We start from the raw sequence: 16,707 nt of genomic DNA on the forward strand, positions 1-16,707 counted from the left end.
TTATGAACATTTTCTGCAGCGAAACATGCAGCAAAACCGCAAAAAATCCGCGGCAAAATCCGATAAGTGCGCACATAGCCTTAGAGTCCGACGATTTCTCTCAGTCAACCAACTTCGACTTTCGTCCGGACCTGTGCTTTGCTGCGGACGTTTTTCCTTCTCTTTCAAACGCAGTCATTACTTTGGAGACAGTACCGCTTGACACGCCAAGCATTCGGGCACTTTCTGTTACACTAGCGCCTGCCATACGAGCACCAACAATTTGGCCTCTTTGAAAATCCGAGAGGTCTGCCATTGGTATCAGGTTCTCATCAATGTTCTTACAATTCTGCAAAACAAACAGTTAATTTACATACACATAACACATATAATCAACTACAAAACATTAACATATGTCACGGTATGCATGTTTATAACATGTTCGAAGATTATGATGCCAAAACGTTAGGTCTTTCGATTATTTTGTCCAACCCCATATATATATATAATATATTTACACACGTGTGTGTGTCAGTAGTGGAAACATTTCTTGAGAGGATTAAAAAAAAACTGCTGCTAAACGTAAACGCTAACTTATCACAATATTTTTTAATGAAAGAATGCAAAGATTAAAGTAGATTTATCTGAAATGAACACAATGTCAGAATCACTTGGACAAATGAGAAAAAACAGCTTTAAAAGGTTATTCCACGTCAGATGTGAGAAATTGGGCTTTGAGGCCAAATCCGCCTATTGTGGTATGAGACTAGAGGGAGTCAGCATTAAGTGACTCTTAGGGTATGTGCGCACGTTGCTTTTTACCTGCTTTTTACCTGCTTTTTTGCTGCTTTTTCTTCTGCGCTGTTTAATGCCAAAATGGATGTGTTCTTCTATTCAAGCAAAGTCTATGGGAATTTGGGTTTCTTGTTCACACTATGTTGTTCAAAATGCTGCCTTTTTGTGGCAGAACTTTGGTCAAAAACTCAGCTTTTCAAAGAAGCAACATGTCAATTGTTTTTGCCATTTGGGTTTTGCACGGCAAAGCTGGAGTTTTTGACCAAAGTTCTGCCACAAAAAGGCAGCATTTTGAACAACATAGTGTGAACAAGAAACCCAAATTCCCATAGACTTTGCTTGAATAGAAGAACACATCCATTTTGGCATTAAACAGCGCAGAAGAAAAAGCAGCAAAAAAGCAGGTAAAAAGCAACGTGCGCACATACCCTTAAAGCCGTCATTTTGTGCTCACATGAAAGCACAGGACTTATAATATGCTGTACAGGGTCATTATTTTCCTTCCAGTAGGTTCTGCTTTAGGCCTCCAGAATGGTCCTCCAGTTCAGTCTGCGATCATCTTATTTCATACTTATTTCAGAATCTTTATTTTAAGCGGTATTTTCTTGTATTTAATAACAATGGAGATTTTCCAAGCTTCTAGTATCTAGTCAGTGAAAAATAAACTGCATGTGGATGCTTTTTTCTAACTTGGTTTCTGTGTGCTCACCATTTTTCTCAATGAACCATTCACTTTAATGGACGAGTTTGATCTGCCTATTAGACATATTTAACATGTTTGTGAAATGGCTGGAGACTGTAATGTGTCCATGTGCTATTTGTGAAAAAGTGAATGGCATATATACGTGAAGTCAGATGTGGGAAATGGGCCTTTTTCTGACTAAAAAAGTCATTTTCCAGGTTGTCTACATGAAGGATAACACCTGGACTAATCCATATCTAGAAAATAAAAAGGATTCCGATATTCTCAGCATCTATGATAAAGTTACCTTTACTAAATACCAATCATAGTTATAAAAATAGACATGGTAGAAAAAACAGCAGAGTGGGCCAAGTAAAGACTAAAGATCAGGTTCATAGCCAAGAACCATCCAAAGCTTGTGCAAAAACTAGGCAAGTCTAGGTTATATTCTATTAGAAAACATGGTGTCAGTACCAGAAAATGAAAGGGAGACATGAAATAGCAAAAATATAGAAATATTTATTAATACATAGAAAACATACACAGAATAAGTTACATAGACAGAATGTACAAGAAGAGGGACAGTTTTGAAAGTACAAAATATCTCCATGGTGTTGGTTATGTTAGGAAAGATACATCCACCTTTCCAACCTAACTATATCACTAACATAACCAACACCAAGGAGATATTTTGTACCTGTACCCCAACAACTTTGTCTCTCTTGTCCATCTTCTTGTACATTGTCTATGTAACTTATTCTGTATATTTTTTTCTATATATTAATTATTTTTGCTATTTCAGTTCTCCTTTTTTTTCTGGTACTGACACTTCATGTCCTCCGGTTTTATAATCTATTTCGAAGTTTGAACCTTCGCTAAGGATCATAACGCTATGAATCCTTAGCTTTAACGTTTGGTATGGTAATATATATTTTGTTTATATTTTAATCTAGGTAATAGTATAAAATATAAGACATAAATATATGCAATAATGCATATTCTCTATGTTTGTGTGTAATATCTAAACCAAGCACAAGATGGCAGTATAGCTTGGTGTAATCATATGATAATGGAATTTTGACGCTTACAGCATTATATATACAAAGATACTACACCAGGTGTCTTAAACTCAGCTGGCTATATGGGCCACATATAGAAAAAAAAGTTATTTGCATGGCTGAATTCTTTGCAAGACAAAGTGACATTTTTTAGTAATACCATATAATTTTGTTCTATACACGTTAAGATCACTTTTATTTTTTTTATGGTATTCATTGTATGGGTAATGGTATGGTTTTATAGTTGATATATAAAAATGCATTTCTAATGGTAAACATAATTCATGCTTTATTTTGAATTTATTTTTTACATTTTATCTTCTTTTTGTAAGTCATATTGTTTTACAATTAGCACTATATAGTTATTTTGGCCAACATCTTGTGGTTATTTTCCCATGGGGTCCTCATATTGTACTAATGTCCCCATCCTGTTCCCTATCCTGTAGTAATGTGCTCATCCTTGTCAACATACTGTAGTAATGTGCCATCCTGTAATAATGTCCTCATCCTTATGCCTATCCTGGTCCCCTTCTTGTAGTAATGTCCCCATCCTGTAGTATTGTGCCCATCCTTGTCCCCATCCTGCAGTAGTGTGCCCTTTATATGCCGTTCTTCAACTAAACATTAAAAAAAAAGATTTTTCTCACCTGTCCTCTGTTTCCTTGGTGTCCTCTTTTCTGCTTCTTCCGGCCCGCAAGCCCGTGGACCCCGTGATGATCGCAGCCGATGCCCGCAGTTGTCGGAGCTTTATTTCATTTGAATGAACTGCTGGTGCCGCACAGTGCTCTCTTCAGTCCTAAACCAATATCACTAGGTCAGCTGCTGGCCTGCTGTGATTGGCTGGCGGCTGCCTTAGGTATAGTTCTGCAGAGAGCTCTACGCAGCGCCAGCAGTTCATTCAAATGAAATAAAGCGCTGACTACTGCTGCCCCTGGCACTGGCTGCGATCGTCATGGGGTCCATGGGCCTGTGGGCCGCAAGAAAAAGCCTGAGGTGCCGCATGTCTAAGACCCCTGCACTACACCTTTGTACAGTATCAAAGCCAGATAAACTGCAATTTTGGCTTACACATGTGTCTGCTGCTAGGGTAGAGAGCATAGGGGACCTGACAGGTTCCATTACCTGCTGCTCCTACTATATATACTTTCACCTAACTATACTATTTTTATTTATTTATTTGTCAAACTTGTATGCCGCCCCTCTCCAAAGACTCAGAGCGGCTCACAACATGTAAATGCAAAATACAAAGTTTTTAACAAATAGACACATTATACATAATTTTGTGCTCGATTTAGATATTGCTGTCATACATTCTAAAATTTACATGTCTTCAATTCTGTACTATTTTCACATACACTTAATTATTGTCATAGGCATAACTACCGGGTTTTGTGGAGCATGTGGCTGGAGCAGAGTTAGCAGGGGACGCCATTTGGCCGCTTACGCCAAGAAGCAAAATTGGCATCTCACCTCATGCATAGTATGAGGTATTATCCAGAGATGTGAATTCATGGGATGGGACATATTGCCCCATCCCAGGAATGGGATTTGGCTGTTCCCCGAGCCGGTTGTTAAACTGACTGCCAGTTAGGAGAGTATGTGAAAGGTCGGTCCCCCTGCTCTCATTTTTACCAGTGTCTGAAGCTTTGACCACAGGCAAGAAGGTAAGCTGTCCAGTGGAGCCAAAGGTACAAGGGATTGTTATTGAGGGCAAGAGAGGCACAGCATTGACTGGGCACTGTAGGGGAATTCTTTGTGAGGTTAGATTTGGGGAACAAGTACAGAAAAGGGGCAACGTGGAGGAACAATATGAGGTCACTGTATGGAGGGGACCATGGGGTGAGGGGGAACAGTATAGAGACTGGGCAATATGGGGACTGATTGATGGATTCTCAGTTACAAAGATTGGCCACTCTCTTGTTAGTGCAGCTTTCCCCACTTACTAACCAGCACGTCTGTCCATAACATGGCTGCTGGTAGAGGATCATGTGACCTTATAGTCCAGAAAGCACCTCTAATGGAAAAGCTGCTTTTCTATTGAAGGAGGAGGATGATGGTCACTTGCACCTCCACCAATAGCCATTTTATGGACAGATGTGCTGGTCAGTGTATGAGGAAAATTGCACTAACAAAAGAATGTGGCTGACTGCCTTTAAAGGCAATCTGTCACCAGGTTTAAGTCGCCTAATCTGAGAGCAGCATAATGTAGGGGCAAAGACCCTGATTCCAGCGATGTGTCACTTACTGAGCTGCTTAGTGTAGTTTTGATAAAATCACTGATTAATCAGCAGTAGATTATCATTACAGGACTACTTGGCCTGCTGCAGATAGTCCAGCATAATAGTCATGAGCTCTGTATAACTGCTAGATCTGCAGCTGAGAAAACATTGATTTTGGGAGAGTGACAGCAAATAGCTGAGTAAGTGACACATTTCTGGAATCAGGGTCTCTGCTCCTACATTATGCTGCTCTCAGATGGGGGATGAATAACTTGGTGACATATTCTCTTTAAAATAGGGTGTTTGTAGATTAACATATGGACCAGTGTACAATTCAGATCAGTTTTTTTCCACGTGGTGCGAATTTGCTTTATCAGAATTTAGCAAAGAAAAAAAAATTTGACCATGATCTGTTGGGCATTTGTTTTTCATGGCTCAGTTGCAAAATTACAAAATACTGAATTAGAAAAGAGAGCCAAAACAATGGCATACATTTCCAGAAATACTGTAGAGAAAACTATCAAATAATATAGAATAATGAAATTATTAATAACAAAGGATGGGTATAGTGAATGAAAAAAACCTAAAAAAAATATAGTATTAGATCAATGATGAGGACAATAATGGACAAAACATGGGCCGAAAGTGTTAGAATAAATATATGAAATACATGGGTAGCAATGAGTTAAAATTTCCATGGTTTATAAGTCTATACAGAAGGTGTATACTGTATAACCACTGGATGGCCCCCAAGCACAAAAAGTAACACAGCTCATTTGTAAGAACATTTCAAAGAAGCCCACGCAACACATAAACACATACGTAAGGTAGGCACTGTTACAGTACTCATGGTTATTCTTGACTGTGTCTTCACATACTGCACTTTCATTCTTTTACCATATTTCCTCCATGCACAATATGTATATTCAGTCACACTATGTCATACGTTCCTACAGGTGAACTGTACTCTGTGCCTCGGGGCCATCTAGTGGTTATACAGTATACTGTTACTATGTCTGCATGACAAATCTTGCAACATTGCAATAAAATACTATAGGAGGCAATCAAAACATCGGATCTACCCCAAAATGGTATCAGTAAAACTCACACAGCTGCAGATCCCGAAAAAGGAGAATGTTACAGATCTCGAAAAATGGCGACAAAAGCAAAACTTATTACAAATTTCTTGGGTTTTTTTATTCACCACTTTAGAATATATATCTATTCATGTATCTGCATACTCGCACTGAGATGGAGAATATTGCCAGGTAAGTGTTACCATATATTTAACATGCTAAATATAAAAAAACTTTGCGGAATTGCACCTATTTCACCTCAATTGTATTTTTTTTTCTCGTTTTCGAGTACACTATGTGGCAGAATGACAGGTGTCATTCAAAAGCACAACTCATCCCGCAATAAACAAGCCCTCATATGGCTATATTGTTGGAAAAGTAAAATAGGTATGGCTCCTGGAAGAGGAGGAGATAAAGGGAAAATCGCATGAGGATGAAGGGGTTAGTTTAACAGTTTTGAAAAGATTCTGTCACCAGGTTTTCAGGTTTATGCTATCCCGTCTGAGAGCAGCATAATGTAGAGACAGAGATCCTGATTCCAGCGATGTGTCACTTACTGAGCTGTTTGCTGTCATTTTGATAAAATCACTGTTTTCTCTGCTGCAGATCTAGCAGTTATACAGAGCTTATGAATATGCTGGACTACCTGGCAGCAGGACAAGTAGTCCTCTAATGAGCTAGTGCTTATTAAACAATGATTTTATCAAAACTACACTAAGCAGCTCAGTAAGTGACACATCGCTGGAATCCGGATCTCTGCCCCTTCGTTGTGCTGCTCTCAGATTATGTGGCAAAAGCCTGGTGAGAGATTTCCTTTAAGATTGAAAGAAGACAAAAGTCCATTAGGTTCAACCTGTAGCTTAACATGGTTTACAAACTAAACAAATGTTATGTAAACGTCAAAAAGGAGGAGTTATCGGCTGTTTTTTTCAGTACACACAATGGGTAATTTTGGATGGGCTCACCTGAACTGGCCTTTTAAAACAGCTCCATAAAGGAGACCTTGTTCTGTGATGTCCTATTAGGCCAGTGCTACACGGCAACATGTCAAGCGACATGGCCATCATGGTTTTTCATTTCAAACATTACATGTAATAATTTCCTATGCAGAGTCACAAATGTTTCCAAATGTGTTGCTTTTTCTGTTGCTGGTGTCTCACTTGCTGTAGATTTAAATGAATGTCACATGCAACTGGTCTTTGATTTTTCGGGGGGGGAGGTTTGTTTGTCTTTTTTAAAACACCAGTCCAATGTTTAGTTTTGTTTTCTTTAGCACTAGAGTGGTACTTTAAATTTAAGTCTCCTGCTCCTGTTTGTATACTCGCGCAATGGTGGCTTCATCATTTTTCAATTCTGCTCCATTCCCATGGCGCCATCTTGTGCCTGGAACTTCTGACTGGACGGAAGTCAGAACTCACAGCACAAGCGCTCAGTGCATCTTTGAGAGCCAGAACAAGGCTCTAATAGATTTGCTTTGAGTTGTGACCTCCGGCACGCTCCATGAAGCACTGGAGATACTGGCAGGTCACAAATCATCAGTCAACAAGTGGAGCTGTGGCAATAACAGAAGATGGCAGCAGGTAAGTTTGGGGCAGGAGACTTACATTATAGCACCACTCCAGAGGTAAAATATAAAAAACAAACGCTGGAGTGGTGCCTTGAAGGCAACCTGTCAGCAGATTTATCCCCTATAAGCTGCAGCCATCACCAGTAAGCTTTTATATACAGCATTCTAGTATACTGTATACAAGAGCCCAGGCCGCTCTGTATAAGATAAAAAAAACAGCTTTTCTTATACTCGCTTGCAGGGTCGGTCTGGTCCTACGCACGTCACTAATCTTAGTCTGGTGCCTCCTCTCTTCCTTCCATCGCCATCCTCCTTCCCTGCTTTGTGTGGATGACACATCTTACATCATCCAAACAGTGTGCTCCATTACAGTCCTGCGCACTTCTTTCTGCCCTGCTGAGGGCAGATCAGCCTAATATAATACGCAGGCTCAGGGAGAAGTCAAAGACCACCCGCTTGTGCACTAATATACTGTCACCTGACAGGTACCCTTTAAAGCAAAATTGCAGTGCTTTATAGTTGCAAACAAGTTCAACAACTGTTTTTTTTTTCCTTTCTATATATTAGCTACTGTATGTGATACATATCGCGATGTTGCCACAGACTTAAGCTGGGTCCACACATAGCGACAGCGACAACGACATCGCTGTTACGTCACCATTTACTGTGACGTAACAGCGACCTTGTAAGTCGCTGTTATGATCGCTGCTTAGCTGTCAAACACAGCGACACAGCAGCGATCATAACGTCGCTACATGTGCAGAGAGCAGGGAGCCGCGCACACTGCTTAGCGCTGGCTCCTTGCTCTCCTAGCTACAGTACACATCGGGTTAATTAACCCAATGTGTACTGCAGCTACATGTCACAGTGCAGAGAGCAGGGAGCCCGCGCACACTGCTTAGCGCTGGCTCCTTGCTCTCCTAGCTACAGTACACATCGGGTTAATTAACCCGATGTGTACTGCAGCTACATGTCACAGTGCAGAGAGCAGGGAGCCGCGCACACTGCTTAGCGCTGGCTCCTTGCTCTCCTAGCTACAGTACACATCGGGTTAATTAACCCGATGTGTACTGCAGCTACATGTCACAGTGCAGAGAGCAGGGAGCCGCGCACACTGCTTAGCGCTGGCTCCTTGCTCTCCTAGCTACAGTACACATCGGGTTAATTAACCCGATGTGTACTGCAGCTACATGTCACAGTGCAGAGAGCAGGGAGCCACGCACACTGCTTAGCGCTGGCTCCTTGCTCTCCTAGCTACAGTACACATAGGGTTAATTACCCGATGTGTACTGCAGCTACATGTGCAGAGTGCAGAGAGCCGCGCACACTGCTTAGCGCTGGCTCCTTGCTCTCCTAGCTACAGTACACATAGGGTTAATTACCCGATGCGTACTGCAGCTACATGTGAACAGAGCAGGAGCCGGCACTAGCAGCAAGAGCGGCGGAGGCTGGTAACGAAGGTAAATATCGGGTAACCAGGGAAAGGGCTTCCCTTGGTTACCCGATGAATACAGTGGTTACAGCTTTCCGCAGCTGCCAGACGCCGGCTCCTGCTCCCTGCTCGCTTCATTTCGTCGCTCTCTCGCTGTCACACACAGCGATGTGTGTGTCACAGCGGGAGAGTGACGACCAAAAAATGAAGCAGGACATTGAGCAACGAGCAACGACCTCACAGCAGGGGCCAGCTCGTTGCTGGATGTTACACACAGCGACAGGACATCGCTGCAACGTCACAGAAAATGGTGACGTAGCAGCGATGTCGTTGTCGTCGTCGCTGTGTGTGACACCACCTTTACCCTCATGGAACATAGAACCATCATTCTGTGTCTATATCAGCCTGAGCTAAGAGGGGATCTTCCTCCGTGTGTAAAATACAAGAATCTTCTAGTCTGAACTGGTGCAAACATAACATAGCAAACATTATCAAAAATTGCAGTTGCACTCAAGTAGAGGGAAGGAGAAAAAACAAGAGATTATACGGTGAACACTGGAATGTGAAAATGCATTACTGCAAAGAAAGCATAAAAAAATTGAAATTTTTTTCCCCAAAAATATTTTTCAAATTTTGTTTTCTTTCACATTCCAGTGTTCACCGTATAATCTCTTGTTTTTTCTCCTCCCTCTACTTGAGTGCAACTGCAATTTTAGAACTCCATATGAACATGATGTACGTACTAACCCTTCCAATTGGTTAGGTACCATATAATAGCCAAATGTTCTTTTGTGTATGGTGCAAGTGTCAAGCTTAGTGGGTTGTTCAGGGCTATATATTCTGGATCGTATAGTTCTGCCATATTTCAGATTTGTTTAAGGTGTAATGGATCTATGTATATGTTTGTAGACAACATGTCCAACTTTTTTTTTTAACTGTATATTTTCTGTTCTTTTTTCCAGGCCAATTTCTTTGATGAGTACCAAATGGAAGGAGTGTCTGCAGAGCAGAATGACATTTTTTTGGAGCTAGTTCCTGAAAACCTTTCTCGAGCTTTGAAAACCGCACAGAACGCCAAGGCTGTAAAAATCAAGCTGACAAATAAACATTGTCCCTGTATCACAGTGGCAGTGGAATTGGTAAGAAATCATGCACATGAAGATTTAAGCCCAATTAGGCCTCATCCTGATATAAGATATATTGGTACAGCCAATGCTGGGTCCATGTTTTTAATGCAAACAGAAGAACTGTGCCTGCATCATAACCAGCAGATGATACACAGCCAGCATCTGACCTCCGCACTCTGCTGTTAACCCTTTATAAATGCTACTGTCGCTGTCTGACAGCATTTAAAGCATACAGTGCTGTGGAACACCATTCCATTCCCCAAACCATTCCTACCCTCTTCCCTCTTTCAAGCAATCACACGGTACTTATGAGTTGCCATGGTGGTGCTCCTATGAAGACAAACTCGTGGCTGGCCTTTGTAGGAAACTGAGATTTTTACTATGTACCACAACACTATGGTTTTGCTGTATATAGTACAAGTAATCAATGTTTTCAAAATGATAATACAAATTAAAATCAATCCCTTTGCCAAGATTAAAAATAAAAAGTTGTACTTATGTGGTATAGCTGTCTCTATTAATGTCTGAGCTATAAAAAAATAAATATTAAAAAAAAAAAAATCTTCTCTCCAGAATGGTGCTTTTTCAGTTATCACAGCTGTACAAAAAAGTGCAATAAGCAATCAAACTTTGTATCTAATTTAAATTGGTATCCATAAAAACATCAACTCGTCACGCAAAACCAAACAATGTTGGCTTTAAAATGACTCAAAAATTCCTGCGATCCATCTGTGACTTGGAAAGAATTAGGCTACATACGCACACTGCATCTTGTGGTGACCACAAAGATGCTGCGTGATTGGCAACAACGCATCCAAAAACCGCATGCGTTTTGATGCGTTATTTGGTGCGTTTTTACCACATTTTATTTTTAAGTGAAATCTAGTGACTGGAAGGGCTCAAAATGCTGGCCAAAAATGCATAAAGAATTGACATGTTGCATCTTTGTGGTCACCACAAAGACGCAGCCAAAAAAAGCTGCAATGTGTGCACAGCAAAAATGATATCTCATAGACTTTGCTGGGGAGGAAATTCATGCAGTTTTGAGACCAACACGGCACCTAAAAAACGTGCAAAAATGCAGCATGCGCTTAAGGCCGTAGTATGACATGCTGTCAATGCCTAGATGAAAGACAAGGTTTTTTTGTTTAGAAAATTTGACCTCAAGTCTTGGATTCATTGGCTTAGATTGATCTGACCTAGTGAATTTTAGATGCTTACATCACTTTAGTACAGATATTTATTTCTGTTCATTGTTTCAGCCTTCACTTTCAAGCACAAGTCGCATTGTCACACATGACATTCCTGTGAGTGTTATTCCCAGAAGGCTGTGGAATGATTTTAAAGAGCCTACAGTACCAGACTTTGATGTAAGTATAGCATGGAGCATTTAAGACTGACTATCTTGTATGCCAATGTTAATCACAGCACTGTTGGAGTAAAATGCACGTAAGTCATTGAGAAGCATACACCTCTTAATGAATTAGGCTCACTTACAAATGGTGTGCAGCTCCCCCAGACATGATTGTCTAGTCAGGAGCTGGTGAAGATTTGTGGTGTAATTTTTGCCTCGAGTGGCGTAAATTTTGATGAGTTTGCCGGGCGCGCTGCACCTCTCCCTATCCTGCCCAAGCTATACCCACTTTTGCAGCGCAGACCGGGGCTGCCGTGAAATTGGAATATACTTGAGGTGCGCAAACATTTTACGCAAAGTGTGCAGATAACACCTTGATGGACCAGGCTCATAGAGTAATAATAAATTCCTTTTCTTCCCCCACAATTAACATTATTCACCTTTCCACATCTCTCAGCCATTTCTGACTGCTCCATACACATAGAATAATGTTGTATTCAAGCTTCCTCTTGCATTACAATAGTTACAGTTTACAAACAACCATAAAGTAATATGACAATGGTACAGATCACAATGTGATACTATGCCACATGTCACACCTTTCTTCTTGACAAACCTCATTGCTGCCATCAATGTATGATGATAAATGTCACATTTCTTAAATGGTTGTTTGTTTTTGACACAGACACTTCCTGAAATGCATAATATATTTGTCATGTATGTCGCTGTGGCAGTTTTGTAGACCGTTACACGGTGACTCCTCACCACCTACTAGATGTAATAGTGTCTCTTGAACGAAAAACATTTTGGGACCTTTGACATGCAACTTACACTACATTTCCTTGATCAGTCTTTGATTTTTTGACTGCAGAATTTCAGCTGTTTAGTTTGATTGTGTTTTTTGAGTTTTTTCTTATCTGCGTTTTTGTTGCGTTTTTGACTCTGCATTTTTTGTCTTAAAGCCGCTTTACACACTGTGATATCGGTCCCGATATCGCTAATGTGGGTACCCGCCCCCATCTGTTGTGCGACACGGGCAAATCGCTGCCCGTGCAGCACAATATCGCCCAGACCCGTCACACATACTTACCTGCCCGGCGACGTCGCTGTGACCGGCGAACCGCCTCCTTTCTAAGGGGGCGGTCCGTGCGGCGTCACAGCGGCGTCACTGAGCGGCCGCCCAATAGAAGCGGAGGGGCGGAGATGAGCGGATCGTAACATCCCGTCCACCTCCTTCCTTCTGCATAGCGGCCGGGGGGCAGGTAAGGATAGGTTCCTCGTTCCTGCGGTGTCACACGGAGCGATGTGTGCTGCCGCAGGAACGAGGAACAACCTCGTTACTGCTGCAGTAACGATTTTTGAGAATGGACCCCCATGTCACCGATGAGCGATTTTGCACGTTTTTGCAACGATGCAAAATCGCTCATAGGTGTCACACGCAACTGCAGCGCTAATGCGGCCGGATGTGCGTCACCAATTCCGTGACCCCAACGAATTCGCATTAGCGATGTCGTAGCGTGTAAAGCCCCCTTAAGTGTGTCATGCGTTAAATAAAGCTGCTTTGTTCTTGAAAATTCCTGGTATTGACACTCTTAGGTGTAGATTACATACGGTTTTGATGCGTTTCTGACGCTAAAATGCACAAAAACGCATTTGCTTTTTTGCCTGCTTTAGATGTGGAAAATCCTCAAGTCTATGGGGAATTTCTGCACAGAAAACGCTTCATACCCACAAGAGAAATTGACATGTTGCGGATTGGAAAAACGCTTTACAGGTGAGATTACACAGCGTAAAAGAACACAATGGACATAAGATTTCATTAAATCCCATCCACTTTACTTGAACTGTAAAACACTTTTTTTGATGGAGCAAAAAAATGCAGCTTCAAAAATGCAATAAACACTCATCATAGACACGTTCCCTTAAGAGGTTTTTTGATTTTTTTTGTTTTGTTTTTATTTTTATGTTTAGTTGTTTTCTTACTGATTTGTACTTTTTTTATTTTATAGGTGAGCATATATTTGCCAGCAATAAAAATGATGAAAAATGTTGTGGAAAGAATGAAAAACCTAAGTAATTTTATAGTTAGTATCTATTATTATTATTTTTCATTTTCTTTCCAAATCATGTTCAGAATTACAGAACTTGCAGTAAACTGATTGTAGTGAAGCCATTATAGTGGTTGTCCAGTCTAAAATGATAAGTCTGCAGTCACTCTATGTGACATGCTATGTGACTGCAGACCTATGAATCCTCCCAGCACACACAATGTGCTCTGCAAGGATTCGCCGGTTTCTGAGCGGAGCGCACCAGTCACATGCCCTCAATTGTTTAATGTTCCCAGCCGAAACTTGACTAATGAGCGTGGCTTTGCTCAATGCAATTGTATGGAATGGTTGTGTCCGAAAGTTTCAATACACTTGTATTGAGTAAGGCCACGCCCGCTAGTCAGGTTCTGGCCAGCAACATGAAATTGCACAATTGTGGTCATGTGAGTACCGTTCCTGACTAAGAAACCTGTGAATCCTCGCAGCGCACAGTGTGTGCTCTGGGAGGATTCATAAGTCTGCAGTCACATACGATGACTGCAAACTTTTAATTTTAGACAGAACAATATAATGAAGCAAAACAAGATATACATTTCTTATAGATCAGAAATTATATTGAACTCCAACCCAACATATGATACACAGTCCACGTTGAACTGGCTACCGGAGGAATCTCCTGTAATACCAGGCCTGAATTCAGTTACCTGCATTGCACTCCGGAGCTCTCACCTGAGCTCCGGAGTGCAGCCTAGACTGCACTGCGAGCGCCGAGTGATTGATTCCCTGGCGATTGCGGTTCAGTTCATGACAGCTGCAGGCATCCCAGGCTGATCTCCGGTGCGCTCACCTGAATTCCGGATTGCAGCCCGGCCTGTCCACAGCTGTTATAAACTGAACTGCAATCGCCGGGGAATCAATCACTCGGCGCTCGCGGTTCAGTCCTGCAAACTCTGAGATCAGACCAGGCTGCAAGTGAGAGTTCCGGACTGCAAAGCAGGTAACTGAATCCAGGCCTGGCATTACTGGAGATTCCTCCCGTAGCCAGTCCGACGCTGTATACAGTTACATCATATGACGGCTCCCTGACTCTTGGCATCTTTCCTGACAGATGATGGCTGTGATATTCAGTCATCTACCCCTAACAGCAGCAGGTGGAGTAGATCTCCACCCAAGGTTTTTAACCTGTTAAATACTCATTTCTAAGAACAGTCTTATTTTAGGCGCCCATCTGTGCCCCAGTCAGGGGATACCGACAGGTTGCCATGATGGCTGGCAGCATAGTCAGCAGTGCAATTTGTCTCTGATATTTTAACCCAAAACTGACGTATGACGTACTGGTACATCATATGCTGGCTCCCTGACTTTCATGCAGGCTTGCAAGCTGAGCCCACATCTTTCCTTATAGCTGGTGGCTGTGTTATTCAGCCATCATCTGTCTCTAACATGTGTGCCCACAGCTGTTAACCTGTTAAATTCTGCAGTTAATCTGTGACAGCGGCAGTTAATAAGCGCTGGCAGGGGATTACAGCATTCTATGCATCCATCAGAACACTCATGGCGCAGTTTTGAGGTGCGGATGGGTTGCAATGACGGCCGGGAGTGTGCTGAAGACTCCCATTTCTGTCATTATGGTTCTTCTATGAAAGCAAGCCTGCAGCTGACGTTTGTAGGAGACTGTGATATTTGCTATAAATAGAATACCATGGTATTGTGGTGTATAGTACAAGCAGTCGGATAATCGCTGGTATAAGTCCACAAAGAGGACTAACAAGTACAGTAGAAAGGGGGGAAAAAGTTTTTAAATATATGTGAAAAAAATGTTAAGGTTCAAATCTTCCCCCTTTCCCTCACTAAAAATAAAGAAATAAAAAATACACATATTTGGTATCACTTCGTTCACAAAAGTCTGACCTACCGAAATATAAAGTAAACTAATCCAAACTTTAAACTGCATAATGAGAAAAAAAAATCAAAACGCCAGATGTAAGGTTTTGTTTTTATAGCCTGTGCAATATAATGCAATAAGAGGTGATCAAAACATTGTATCAACCAAAGAATGGCATCAATAAAAATGTCAGCTCAGCGAGCAAAAAATAAGCCATTATGTAGCTATTGAATTGTTACAGGTTTCGGAAAATGGTGACACAAGTGAATTGTTTTTTGTATATACAGTACTCACAAAAAGTTAGAGATATTTGGCTTTTGAGGCATATGTATGGAAAATGTAAAAAGTTCATGCTACAGTGATATGTTTTCATGAAAGTAGGGCATTTAAGTAGAAACAGACAATGGAGATTTCCTCATCTCAAACAATTTATTGAAACAAAAGCCAAAAACAGTGGTGTTTATTCCTCTTAGAAAATCTCAGTGTCTCAATAATTTGTCATGTGGCCCTGGACATTGATTACAGCTAGACAATGACGTCTCAAGTCATTGTCAATGATGTTCACAATTAGAGTTATTGTCTGCAGAGGCATGGCATCTCACTCTTCCTGAAGTGCAGCCCTCAGGTCATTGAGTTTTTGGGGTACAGAGTTAAGAGCCTCTACACAGCGACTCAGCTGATCCCATAGGTTATCTTTGGGATTCAGGTCTAGAGAAAGTGCAGGCCACTCCATTTGATGTACCCGTCTCCAGCAGCCGTTCTCTAATGATGCGACCTTGATGAGCTTGAGCAACGTCGTCCATGAACATGAAATTAGTCCTGTCTTGTTCATGCAGAAGCACAATGACTAGAATAATAATGTTTTTCAACAAGTACGGTCTTGTCACCATACCATTCACACAGAGTAGGGCAGTTCTGTATTGACTAGACACACCTGCCCACACTGTAATACGATCACCAACAAAGGCTCGTCTGGTGATAATAGTAGCTGATGCATAGCGCTCTCCTTGACATCTCCAACATCATTGGCAGCCATCATTTCTGCTTAGCTTAATCGACTTTCATCAGAAATCAGCACTGAGGCTCCCTGGTTCCTTGTGCACTCTAGATGCTCCCTGTGCCTGATGGTGTGGTCGTGTACCTTTTGATGTCCACTTCTTTGCCTTTTTGTGACTCTCCTAGTCTCTCTGCCTCTGTGAGAGAGGGGAGCCAGCACGATCTGAAATTGGCATGCATCATATAAAAAGTGAAAATTCACAGATTTATTCCAACTGTACTACAATAAAAAAAATGAGATTTTTAGCAAATAATTGATCAATTTTTTGAGCCACCCCTGCCAACGTCACGGCAAATCTCAATAGGGGGGTCCTACTCTACATTCTGTATTTCATGTGCCATGCGGCCTCCTAGATAAAGTTAAAAGCAGAACCATAATAGAGCACACATACCTGTAACCTGTATATAACTGCTTCTATGTTGCAAAAA

General features: G+C 41.4%; 1 protein-coding gene across 3 annotated transcripts in view; it reads left to right on the top strand.

Moving 5' to 3' along the window:
* HUS1 (HUS1 checkpoint clamp component) overlaps window positions 1–16,707 on the top strand; it is a 78,733-nt gene that overhangs the window by 43,360 nt on the left and 18,666 nt on the right. For 2 of the 3 annotated variants that reach the window (XM_075316554.1, XM_075316555.1), the window contains exons 3-5: window positions 9,771–9,947; window positions 11,198–11,305; window positions 13,299–13,373. In XM_075316554.1, coding sequence (XP_075172669.1) covers window positions 9,771–9,947; window positions 11,198–11,305; window positions 13,299–13,373 — 360 coding nt within the window. The remainder of the gene's footprint in view (window positions 1–9,770; window positions 9,948–11,197; window positions 11,306–13,298; window positions 13,374–16,707) is intronic. The other variant, XM_075316556.1, reaches the window with a different exon arrangement.

This window comes from Anomaloglossus baeobatrachus, chromosome 6 (genome assembly GCF_048569485.1).
Source record: "Anomaloglossus baeobatrachus isolate aAnoBae1 chromosome 6, aAnoBae1.hap1, whole genome shotgun sequence".
NCBI classification, from domain to species: domain Eukaryota; kingdom Metazoa; phylum Chordata; class Amphibia; order Anura; family Aromobatidae; genus Anomaloglossus; species Anomaloglossus baeobatrachus.